The sequence below is a fragment of the Ruditapes philippinarum genome, unplaced genomic scaffold (assembly GCF_026571515.1).
Source record: "Ruditapes philippinarum isolate M1 unplaced genomic scaffold, ASM2657151v2 ctg1134_1_1_1_1, whole genome shotgun sequence".
Taxonomy (NCBI): domain Eukaryota; kingdom Metazoa; phylum Mollusca; class Bivalvia; order Venerida; family Veneridae; genus Ruditapes; species Ruditapes philippinarum.
The window spans coordinates 221,948-235,553 of record NW_026855810.1 but is presented as its reverse complement, the minus strand read 5'-3'; the positions used below and the strand labels follow the sequence as shown (position 1 = coordinate 235,553).

The 13,606-nt window shown below is 32.7% G+C and overlaps 2 protein-coding genes across 2 annotated transcripts in view; one reads left to right on the top strand and one right to left on the bottom strand.

The window, feature by feature from the left end:
* LOC132744451 (stabilin-2-like) overlaps positions 1-13,606 on the top strand; it is a 299,749-nt gene that overhangs the window by 98,831 nt on the left and 187,312 nt on the right. The gene's annotated exons all lie outside the window — the stretch shown is intronic.
* Positions 7,895-12,131, bottom strand: LOC132744441 (protein toll-like). The gene is made up of 2 exons (XM_060733153.1): positions 11,911-12,131; positions 7,895-11,705 (listed from the first exon to the last, which is right to left on the bottom strand). Exon 2 carries the CDS (start codon positions 10,713-10,715, stop codon positions 9,330-9,332), a length of 1,386 nt encoding a protein of 461 aa, XP_060589136.1. The 5' UTR covers positions 10,716-11,705; positions 11,911-12,131; the 3' UTR covers positions 7,895-9,329.

The following is a 13,606-nucleotide window of genomic DNA, read 5'->3' as shown; positions in this document are numbered from 1 at the left end:
TATCACTACTGGTAATTGTTTGTGAAGCATATGTTTATTAACAAACATAAATAAAATCCCATATGGCCTGATAATTATTTGATAGGAAATAAATAAACTCTCACAGGACCTCATATGTGACAGTAATTGTTACTCAATGACCCCAAAGGAATGTATTATTTCTTGCATGTGTCAGAAGTAAATGATAAATTTATTTAGGCGTTATTATTAGAAATTTTCGTATCTAAATTACTTACTTCTATCATGGTATGATTAAAGAAATCCATAAATACGGTATTCAAAAGTACCATGTAATCTACTTTGGAATTGTATAGTCAAATTTTGACTATATAAAGTTATTATATGAAATTTTTCTTACTTTTTCTTTAGTTAAAAAGTAACAATGTAGCTTTTACAATTTCACTTGTTAGTCCCCTACCGGTTTAACCGGAGGGGACTTTAGGTTTACCCTCCGTCCGTCTGTCCGTCCGTCTGTCCGTCCGTCCACAAAACTGGATCCCGCGATAACGCAAAAAGTACTGAAAATATTTATATGAAACTTGATATATGGATAGATGGCAGTATGGAGATTATGCACGTCTTTTTCTTTTCTTCCTGTGTTGAAAATTCTGGTTGCTATGGCAACAAATAGTCTGAAAATATGACAAATTTAACACATAAACTGGATCCAGTGATAACTCAAAAAGTACTGAAAATATTTTTATGAAACTTGAAATATGGGTAGATGGCAGTCTGGAGATTATGCGCATCTTTTTCTTTTCTTCCTATGTTGAAATTTCTGGTTACTATGGCAACAAATAGCCTGAATTTCAAGATTTCTGATTTAAATTTTTCAGCTTTTTCACTATAAGTTCTTTATTTCTTTAGGTGTTTACTTCAAACTTTAGATATAAGTTTTTGGTCATCAACCACATCGTATGTGACAAGGTTTACAACTCTAGCACAAAAATTATCAGTATTACTTCCCTTGAACTTAGAATTTTTATGAAAAAAAAAATGTTGTCTTTTTTAAATAACTTCTTTATTTCCTAATGTATCTACTTCAAACTTCATATATATGTTTCTTATTATCACTCAACATTTTTGAGAAGGTTAAATTCTCTAGCAAGACTATTTCCAGAATTATGTCCCCCTTGAACTTAGATTTTTTTCGAGAAATTGGTATTTTTTACTCCAACTTCTTCATTCCTTATAGGATTTACTTTAAAATCCCACATCGTAAAAATATGACAAGGTTGTATAAACATAATTTCCTTACTAGGCAGGGAAACTTAACACATTACTGTGATATAGACAAACTTAGAACTCAAAAGATTTAAGTTCATTCATGTCATTCATTCAGTGGTAAAATTAAATGGCCAATGGCCCATCAAAATGTTGCTGGGGTTCTAACCGGTAGGGGACTTATGGATTGCTTGCAATACTATGATAATTGCTTGTTCATTTTGAAAATTCATAGTTTTGATTTTTTTGATTTTGAAAATATAAATGACTCATAATTTATTAATATAGAATTGACAACAGTTGCTTTGAACTTTGTGAAAAAAATTGTAAATTTTTATGCCCTATAGATTTGCTTGTGTCTGAACATCCATGGGACAAATTTTAAGTCTGCTCATTCTATTTATAATTTGTATCTTGATTATCATTTTCACATGTAAAAGATACCTGGTCTGTTTTAAAACACAATTTGTTGTTCAATTGTTGAAATTTTTATTTTTTTCAATAATAATCTGTTACTCTGTTTTGGCATAATGTGTCATTTGCAATGAGTCTTGTAAAGTAATTGTGCGATTAGATTAGAAAAGCGCCAAAATCAGGAGAAATGTAAATTTGAGGAAATATGTTTCATTTCTAAAACTTGCAGGGAAAAAAAATTTTCCTGAAAATATGGCAGGTTGCATTAGAACAAAAAATGTATCTTAACACTTTTTATATGACAATTAAATGATATATCACCATTATTGATGAAATAATTGAAATGTTTAAAACTTTTGGAGGACAACCTACATAATGCATTATTGGAAGACTTCCCTAATGCATGCATGCAATACAGTCTAATTATTTAATAAACAGGACCATGTTTTTTTTCATGGTAGTAAATTGTTACATGGAATTACATAAATGTATGTACCATTAATTTTGTTTTAACATGGTCGTTCACATCACTTGGCCATGTTGTTGCCATAGAATTTGATGCAGTTTCAGTGACAACTTCTGGAATCAAAAACAATAAAATATCATGGTACACATGTTACCTGAGCAGGTATATTATATGAGCTGCGTCACGACAAAAGCAACATAGTGCGTTTGCGACCAGCATGGATCCAGACCAGCCTGTGCATCCTGATCAGGATCCATGCTGTTCGCTTACCAACTCTATTACAAGTAGAGAAACTAAGTTCACCCAGGGGTATTTGAAAGTGTAACATCCCATGAAGTAATTTCTTTTCAATCAATTTCTGAATGTATAAATGTTAAAGCTATATCTTTACTATATATCGATGCATAATTTAAGGCAATTAAATATATATTTTTCAGGTCATAAAAATAGTTCTGTTTAAATACCAGTGATCTCTGGTATCAAAGTCCTCCAATTATTTTATCATTAAGGTAGGGCATATGAAAGATATTAATTAATAACATCATATTTATATAAATCTGCTTCAAAGAGTCCATAAATAAGTCCATAACTTTGTACTGTCAAGATTTTTTTCCTGTGTACATGAATGATATACATAAAAGGTCAAAGACTTCAAAATGGTTCTTTGATGAAAATGATTGACATCTTGTAAACATTTATTTTTAGAGGATGATTTTATGGGAGTGTTGGATTATTATAAAATCATTATAATTATTTACTAGATTAGTTTCTATAATGTATTTTATCTTGCTAAGAAGGTTACTTACCTTTTTCCTATTTTGGAATTTTGTAAGTGATACCAATACTGTTGAGGTTGTTTAGTAACTTTTTTGTACATTTCTTGAAGAAAAACTGTAGCTTAAATATGGAACAATGGTGGTTCTACTCATGTGTCAACTTGTGTCTGAAGTAACATGAAATTTTCCCTAGAAGTGATGAACAGTCTTGTCCAGAGATTGAAAAGATGAAAAAAGTCAAGCTTGGTAAAGGTTAAGATGGATCACAATTATATCAAAGACTTTAGATAAATTAGGTTTTGCCACTTAGTAATAGAAATAGGCACTCCGGGTTTTCAATTCAAACCTAATGGTAAGAAGTTGTAAAATATTTATATATTGTATAATCTATGTGTAGAATTACATTGATCCTTTTGTTCTACTGTTACAATTTGAGCCGCGTCATGACAAAACCAACATAATGGGTTTGCGAACAGCATGGATCCTGACCAGCCTATGCATCCGTGCAGTCTGATCAGGATTCACGCTGTTCGCTATCAGTTTCTCTACTTGTTATAGCCTGTTTGTAAGCGAACAGCATGGATCCTGATCAGACTGCGCGGATGCCCAGGCTGGTCTGGATCCATGCTGGTCGCAAACCCATTATGTTGGTTTTGTCATGACGCGGCTCATTTATATTACCTATTTTTACTAATATTTTATTTGTCATATATTTTGTTTTGATTTAATTATTATTATTCTCCAAATGTGAAATTACAGAAATTGTAAAATATAAGTAATTTCATTGATAATTGAGAAAAAGAATTATTTAACTGTATTATTTTTACATTCGTTTTAAAATTAAATTACTCCTTACATTGTAAAATCCCCATTTTTGTAAAATATCTTGCTCTACCTTAATGATAGAGACTTACCATTTTAAATGTTGATAAAATAAAAAATAAAAACCTGATCTTAAATGGACTTTCAATCTGAACAAATTTAAACTATTATCATATTTAAGGAAAATTCTAGAATATGTACTGACTCAGAATAGTAGACAGTGCAAACATGTTCTGACTGCACTGATTTGCTGGAGAATCATGGTCCGCATGCGTTAGATTCAGTTGCTGCTCATTGCAGGCCAGGGGTTAAGATTTGTCCTAGAAACTTGAGATATCAATGCCATTGAATGTTTTACCAAAATCATGTGGATCAAACTTGTGCTGAAATGTCAGGAATGTATATTTGATTGATTCGTAATTCAGTTCCAATTGAATTATGTTTATTTTAGCCGTTTCTTCACCTTAGAACAGCCTGATAATGGCAAAGTTAAGGATATAAAAGAACAAAAATCAAATTACGAAATGTTTGTTCTAACATTTAGTAGTCCATGATTACTGAGAGGTGAAGTACGTCTGTGTGAGACATTTAACAGAAAAGTTTGAGAAATATTGTTACTTTATTTTTGGTAGACATTTAGTTACACTTCCCTGTTTCACTTAATTGTTTAAAAGAACCCAATAAAAGAAATTAGATAGAGCTACACCAATTTCCTCCGAGTAATTGTGATATTTAAGAAGAGGAAATATTTAGAAAATGCAACATGACTGTGCTGAAATTGAAAAGTAGGCAGTAGTTAGTGGGTCTAATTAAAGAAACTGAAAAGACCATTATGAAAACAGTAACAACTTTGCATTGGATGCTTGGCTTCCTGTCAAATGATGCAATTAGGTAATAAGAATTTTATTTAAGTAGTTATTCAGTTAGCCAGACCACAATTCAGTCCAATGCAGGTGTCTAGCATGGTCACCAGGAATATATTGTTTATCCAAGGAGCAATAATCTACATGCTGGGGAAGTTTTTCATGGAATTAATTGAATTGAGGACTGTTAATATGTGAAAATATTTGAGCCGCGTCATGACAAAACCAACATAGTGCGTTTGCGACCAGCATGGATCCAGACCAGCCTGCACATCAGCGCAGTCTGATCAGGATCCATGCTGTTCGCTTTTAGTTTGTAGGCGAACAGCATGGATCCTGATCAGACTGCGCGAATGTGCAGGAATATCTGGTCCATACTGGTCGCAAACGCACTATGTTGGTTTTGTCATGACACAGCTCATATATAATATGCTCCAAAAACATCAAGTCAGCTAGCTGTGTGCCCCAGTGTAACTATGGCACAAAGTAATCATGATCTTTTAATGAACTATAGTTTCTTGTAAGTAAACATTGTGCTGCTTATAAACAAGCTTATATGTTACAGGTTTAAATAAAATAGCAATCCAAATTATCATCCTTATACAAATGCTTAAAACCAGGTAAAATGACATAAAACTTTGTTTGAAAATTTAGCAATGATGCACAATCATAATGTAAAATTAAAAAGGAAAATCAGAATGTTCTTAAAGAAAGTAAAATGAAATTATGGAAAAAAAGAAGAAGAAAAAATAATAATTTCAAATAGAAAAGAATCAACAAAATAGCATGGAGTAGAATATGATAAATAATAATTAGAAATGTAAAAAAATAACAAGTGTGAAACAATTAAAAAAATGAAGTTTCATAATTATTATTTGGTCATAGCTTACTTATATCAATGGATGTAACTTTCATTTATATTTGGATAATAACATTATTTAGGACAACACCAACATCTGGAAAATTCATGTTTGACCATGACCTATAAATGACATCAACATGCAGTTAAGGTCAAGTTTGAAAGTTGCCATATGACCTATACTGTGTTTGTGTAACAAAGGATAAAAAATAGCAAACTTAGTTGAGCAATTTAAGAACCCTGAGATGGCACTCCTGATTTTGTTAGGAGCATGATTGTAAAACTACGAGGGGTTATCCAAAAATTCATGGACTTTTTAAATATCTCTTGAGCGTCAACATGTATTGTAATGAAATTTTATCAGCATACATTGTAGAATATTATCAACACATTTTGAAAAGAACTGTTAATAGTGTCCATAAATAATGATTTCATATTGCTTTTAAATAAGCACATACACGGCACCCGGTAAAAAAACGCAGCAAGTCATCGTATATTTCTTGCTAAAAAACTAAAAAATTAACGTAGAAAACCCGCTGAACATCGCATGTTTTTTCTATGATGTCATTTAAGTAATTCTTTAAAATAATGGACGTCATTTCCGTTTTTTGTTGATATCGCTAGAAACGCCAGACGCCTTTATTGTTTACAACGGGAAAATGACGGACACGCGGTAATTAGAAAATCTCGCTATCATATAACGATCATAAATTTTTGTTGTAATTTGGGGATGACACCTACAAAAACATTTGATAAAAATCAGCAGACGAACAGAGAAAAGAAAATTTAATGATCATTAGTGTTAAAATGGCATAAGAAATTTAGTGATGGACATTACTTTGAGAAGCAGTAACCCTCATTGACTGTGTAACGTTGAAGTACAAGTTGTACATTAATATTATGACGTTGACGTCAATAACTTTTGGAGTGCGCCGCTGTCGCCGACATGTATTTATGTAAAATTAAATATTGTTGTAATGTAAAAAGCTACTTACATGTATTTTTCTGTGTATATTTGTTATTAATTTTTCTAAGCAGTGTATGAATTTCAAATTAATATTTCGTATAAATTTTACGCAACAAAGAAAGTCCATGAATTTTTGGATAACCTCTCGTACTTAAGAGATTAAAAATTTGAAACAGATTTATCATTAAACCAAATGCAGTACTTAAAAATCATTATTATCTATCCTGCACAATTTGAAGTCTCTCGGATTTATATGGTTGCATAGAGGTGACAGTCACAGTATTTTTTAACTCATGGCCATGACTTACAAGCACAACTTATTACCTTGAGACTTCATGATATTATCTTGTGGCCACAACTTATTACCATGAGGCCTCAAGATACTGTCTTGTGGCAACAACTTATTATTTTGAGACTTCATGATATTATCTTGTGACCACAACTTATTACCATGAGGCCTCAAGATACTGTCTTGTGGCAACAACTTATTATCTTGTGGTCACAACTTATTATGAACAATGAAAATAGTTGATTCATCTTGAACAAAAGTTAAAATTACACTAGCCATAGCTTTTGCAGAAACAGTGGGTCAAATAATGCAGTTTTCCTTTGGTCAAGTTCAAGGACACCTTTATAAAACAGAAAAAAATGATTTCCAGACAACAACTTGAGTTAGGAATGAGACATTAAAGTTAAATTTGGTATATATATAGCAGGCTTATTTGAAGGCCTGCATTGGGATTGCTTTTGGAACCCCTGGGATCAACGTCAAGGTCACCATTACTAAAAATAGACAGATGGTTTCTGGACAATAACTAGAGATAAGAATGGGGTATTGTAATCAAAGTTGGTATACAGCTTATATGAAGACCCCAGTTGGGATTGCTTTTGGACCTCCTTGGGTCAAGGTCAAGGTCACTGTTACTTTAAATAAAAAAAAATGGTTTTGGGAAGACAGGCTTTTAATTGTAATAATTATTGGTATACAGATGAAATATCATAAATTACAGGTATAGTTCAAAATTTTGCTTTAGACCACTTGTTATTTGTTTGGGTCATCAGACCAAACAAATAATGATAGCGAAATTTCAGAGCCTAATGCTGTTAATTGCAAATGCCTAAAGTAGTCCACTTTTTTGAAGCGTTTACTTCCCTTTATATGTACACTAACGCCGAAAAATTCAGGGGAGATCAATGCATAAAGATTGTCAAATGACAGGCGCATTAATTTTCAAGCGAAGTAGTTCCCGAATGGTCGAAGATTTCTAATATTGTTTCATTCTTTATAGATAAACATGCTTACAGTAAGCTCCATGATTATTTACATCTGTGTTTAGCGTCGAAATAATAAGAGTTACAAACCCTAATTTAGAATAATATGGTTTTCTTCAGGCCGTTAACATATAACTTCACCGTGGCCGAGGGGTTTGCACGCTCGCTTATGAATCGAGAGGTCTCGAGTTCAAATCCCAGTTGAGGCAACTCATTTTTTTTAAAAAAAAATTTTAAGTCAAATAAACATTGAATTGACTATCAGTGTTGCAATTAGTCTTATAGCCAATTTACTACAGTTAAAACACTGGAAAGCATTGGTGGCACTATACAAAAACAAATTGGTTTATAATCTCACAACCTTCACCTTTCTGACATTCTGAGACCCAAACAAATTCAGCGCCTTCTGTGCTTTGATTTTTCAAAAAGTTAAGGTAGCTGGCTCTAGTTCAAATGATTCTAATTATATTTTCATTGCTTCGTAAACTAACATTGATCATATTAGGCTAAAATGGTTCATCAACCAAATTTAAAAAAAAAACAAAAAAACAACAACAACAAAAATCATCACAGTTTTACTGTGAAGGGCAGATAATTTTGCTAATTAGTTTTACAGAACTATGCTTATTGTCTCCTTTGCTTTTTAATATGAAAGTAGAGTGCACTGCTCCTTTGAGAGATCTTAGGAGCATTTTCATTATTGTTTTTCTTTGTACGAGGGTTGTCCCAAAATAATCAATTATAATACAATAGAGTCCTCCTGCTAGGGAAAAGTCAGTACACCTTTTATGTGTGTCTATGCAAAATAAAATCAAAATACCTCCAAAATTGACCAAGTTATCAAAATTTAAAGAATGCTACCTATACATACCCGGCGCACGCCCTCATAAACGTCATGAAGTTATAAGATTTTTTAAAATGCTTTTCAAAGTATTCACCGTGTTTCACAATGCACTGTCAGTGTGGGGCAACCCATTTATCATAAACGTTTTCAAAACAGTCCTGCTTCAATGTACTCAACACTCGCAGAGTTGAGTTTCCTGGCGGAGTTCGCTAAAGTTTTCAAACCTGTGACCTCGTTATTGTGATTTCAAATAAGGAAACACTGCAAAGTCTCTGAAAACCTATCACATCAAGTTCAATCTGTGTCTCCTGAGATCTATGGCAAGGTGCATTATCTTGATAAAATATAATGTTCTCCTAGTTGTCAATTAACGCTGGACGCTTCTTCAGCTTAACACAGTATTCAATGACATTGCGTTGCGCCACATTTTCATCTGACGTCGTCGCCATTTTGGGCATTTTCAAAATAGCACTGCTGTTACGTATTATGCTACAGACTTTTTCAAATTAATGTTACATAAACGTCTGGTGGTGATATGTCGTAAAAATGAATGACGTAATTCCACATGAATGTATTTCCCATAATTATTATTATGCTAGAAGTTAATGGCATTATTTTAAGAAGCATGCTCTCAACACTGACTAATATTTTATCGTGCTCTGGGTATGTTGTACTGTTAAATATAAAACCCTGATAAAAAGCTTTACCTAATATAGTGGCTATTGACTTTAAGTAGGTAAATTAACAAAAATTAATGACCAAGGAAGATATCAGTAAATTTTATTAAAATATGACGTCAGGTTGAAGAGAAAATAATGTAGTCTACGACATTTTGGGACAACCCTCGTATGTACCTAGATTACTATCATTTATGCTGTAGGGCATCTTGTTTGGGATTGTGAAAATGTCAAACTGGGAGAATTTTGGCAATTTGTTCTCCATTGCTTTACTTGCGAATGACTTTCTTAGCGATGGTCCAAGTTTTTCAAAGATTTCCTGCATGATTTTTCTGTCATGGTTTTTAAAGTCAACAGTACAGCCAACTCGTAGAAAGGCTTTTATCTGTGGATTGTCGACATTGAATGCTGACAAATGGTCAAAGTTAACGAGTACTATGTTTTTAGATCTGTCTGTTTTGAAATTGTTCCAACCATATTTCCACTCGTTTTCAGTCCATGATCTCATTCCCTCTTCACTCTCTTGGAGATAACTTTCAGACATTATTGTGAGGAAGTTGCGTGTTTTAGACAGAATTTTGATTATTTCAGAGTCACGTTCAGCCCCAAATGTCACATCTCGGTTTGGTTGGAAAACATTGTAACCTGCTTTTGTAAGTTCCGGCTCAAGTAAATCATTTACCCATTTGTCAACATAGTCGTCTGCATCATTAAAGGAAAGGAAAACATCATATTCATAGAGAGGAACAACAATGTTTCTACTTTTCTGTCTCATTCTAAGGCAAAGAATAAGTAATTCATAGCGGAAGGTATACACAACAATTCCTATTAAGACAAGGGTCAGAATAACCATGGCAATTATTGTCCCAAGAAATAACAGGAAACCTTCAGGCGAACATTCTAAATCTTCAGGACTGAAGTCAAGAGCTCTCCTAATACCTATTTTAGGAATTTCACATTTGAACAAATTATCTTGGGATTCATGGCATGGCCGCGATTGAACCCATTTTTCAATCCATTTTGACTGGCAGTCACAGTTTACATGAAGGTTTTTCATGTGGCGAGAGCACACATTATGGTACTGGAACATTTGTGGAAGTTGCGTTAATCTTGGATTATTTGATATGTCAATATATGTGGCGTTTTCAAGATTATTTGCTATAGTGTTGTCTATTTCTCTAAGGTTGTTCCCAGAAATGTCCAGCATAGATATTTTGTGAAGGTATGACACATTTTCTATTATTGAGATATCATTGTTAGACACATTTAATGAGAGGAAGTATGAAAATCTAGACGGGGGTATATCTGGCAGTCTTTTTAGTCCAGCATTTGAACAGTCGATAAAAGTCCTGTTTTTGAAAGGTTGATCTATGCAAGTACAACGTGGATCACAGCCAATATCTGTATCACAGATAAGTTTTTCAGGTGGTATAGTAACAACAGGCTGGCCTGCTAAATTCTTGGGTTCTTTGCAAGTTATATTCATATAGTCCCTCCATACTGTATTGACGATCTCATATGCACGTTCCATGAATTCTTCAATGTAGCAGTCACATTTTAAAGGAATATCCGTGAAATCAAAGCCAAAACCGATCAAGTGTCCAAGTTGTGTGATGTCATCAAGTTTTAAAAGTTGAACAAAATCTGGGAATTTTGAAATTTTGTTTCCTGTTAAAGACACAAAACCTGGTCCATAATTATGTAAATGATAAATTCATCGAAAAATTTGCTGTATTCACTAATTCGGTGATTTGGTTTTTAGAAAAGTCTATGTGGCAAAATGGGTACAAGCTGATCATGTTTGATATATCCAAGTTACTAAGCTGATTATTACGCAGGTCCACACGGAATAAACTTATCAAATTCTTTGATGTGAAAATATTTGGATCCATATTTTGTATTAAGTTTCCTGATAAATCAACAATCCTTAGGTGGTCCATATCTGTAAAAGATGAATTTGAAATGAATGTCAATTTGTTGTTTTTAAGATTGAGGTGGTCAAGTTTAACTAAACATCGTATGTCAGGAAGTGTGGAAATTTGATTATCTTTAAAATTCATCTTCACAATTCTACCCATATAAGCTTGCATGATACTAAAGTCATCAGGGTATCTTGCTTTTAAACCTGATTCTTTGTCCCAGTTGCAAAGATTACTTGGAATTTCTGTCATTATAGAATTCAAGTGCTCAATTTTATAAACAACATCTGTTTCATTAGAAGCTTGATTTGCAACAACTAAGCTTCTGCCAAACACTGACACAAATTCTATAAATAGCTCGATTTCATTTCCTTCCCATACTGCACATGATTGGCAAGTGCAGCATTTGTCATATTTTGTCTGTCTTTCCTCATCAGGCAGTGATTGAAGGTCTTGGCTGTTACAGGATGAATGACATCGCATATCTTGTCTTGGTTCAGGCAACCATGATGCTTTCCATTATAAGTTTACCATATTTTTCGTTACAGTCAGCAAAAGCATTCCTAGGTTTCTGTATAAACATCAGCAGAAAAAATACTACCCTGGAAAAGAGCACAATATGTTATAATATTATCATTGGAGGTGGGGTGGGGGGGGACATAACAAAAACAAAAAATGAAAAGAAAATCACACAAATAATTTTAGTTCATCTATTTCGTAACTAAGAATGATCATCATACGTATTATGAACATCATGTAGATAGAAAAAATGGAATATTTTGTTATAAAAACAATTTTGTTACTTACCTAAAACTTGTCATTGCTCCTAATTTTATTCCTGATGATATTTGTGCCAATTGATTTATAAATGTGCCGATAATAACATATCATATGTTCTTGACTGCTTGAAAACACTTTTCTTGACCGCTTGAAAATGCAAAAATATATTTAATTGCAGCTATATCTCTAAAGGTAAGGTCCTTGGTGAACGTTTTTCAGATTGTAAATTTAATATTTTCTGTAGCTCACTTGAAAGGTTGAAAGGTTATCTTGAAATAGGAAGTGATAAAAACTGTTATAAATTAAAATTACAAAAAATGCGTGTGCAGTCTTAAGATAAAGTTCTTCTTTTATCATGTCTGAATAATTATGAGCTTCAATGATCCCATATATCAATGACATGATGTACAATTCAAGCTTTGATAAGGAAGACTAGTTATAATTGTGTGTGATGTACAAAACTTTTGGGATACATATTACTTTTGTTTTCCCGGTCTGCCCATCCGTCTGCCTTCCTGTCTGTCCCCATTTAGGTTGTCCGGCTTTCACAGGTCAAACTCGTAGGGAGATTTCAACCAGACTTCACAGGATTGTGATTGTGCATATCACCGGCAGATTCTGTTTTGCTGCACAAAAATAGAAAAATCTTGTCCAGCTTTAAAAAAAGTGGAATTTCAATGATTACTTCACAGGAGGGATCAGTACCATCATTAGCTGTGCACCAATAACACACTGATTCTGCTTTGCTGCACAAAAAAGCCGCCATATGCCAATCATTGCAAATTTTCTGTGTACAACACATTTGTTTCTATAAATCAATCAAGAAAAATAAATGACTAACAAAAGGTATGCTGAGGTTTTTTGACATTATGGGACTCAAAATATTTTTTCCAGGTAAATGTACCATTTGATGTAGGTTTAGACCCGACTAATCTTTGTGCAAAATTTCAGAGCATTCGCGTATTTCGTTTTTCCAGAATAATTATTCAAATTGTAAAAAATGACCAAAATTGAAAAGCGTTTAAACGCTTTTCACTCAAATCGGGCTTAGAAAAGCATAAAAATACAATTTTCAATTAATTTCAAAGTATATTTCTTAACTATCCTTGCATATATTTCTGTTTAAAGTGCCCAAGCTCATTTATGTGAGAAATTCAAATGTTATGTTTTTAGGCTTTTAAACCTCAGTGGAGTCCCTTTAAAACATATTTTTTATTGGTACCAAAGACATAAATACTTGCATTTAATTCCACATTATGTAACACATTTTTACATGAAAATTATGGCTGTCATCTTCAATCATCAACAGTAACAACATTGGACACGGTGCAGAATTTAAATCATAGACAAGATACATATTTACAATAAGGATATCTTGTGCTAATGGACATAATGCAATGATTTGAAATAGAAAATGAATTTTTTCAGTATTTAAATTGTTTACTTTCATCTTTTGTTTAAAATTGGCATTGGTTATTGGCATAATACAGTACTGTTCTTGTGAAGGATATGTTTTAAAAGATGCTGTGTTCATGATTTATGTTTTTGATAAGTATAAAAAAGAACTTAGTATAAAATAGCATGAAACAAGTAGATGATTTATGATTGATGTTTTTAGGTCTCAAATCTGGTTCTGATCCAGTTTATTTCCTTTTTGGCACTGATAGAATTGCCACAACATTTCAGTCATAAAATTGTATTTTTGCCCAGTTTTGCTTTCTTG

Bases quoted from the DNA above. Each gene is read 5' to 3' on its own strand.
- LOC132744441 (XM_060733153.1), bottom strand. From the start codon at position 10,715: ATGGAACGTGCATATGAGATCGTCAATACAGTATGGAGGGACTATATG.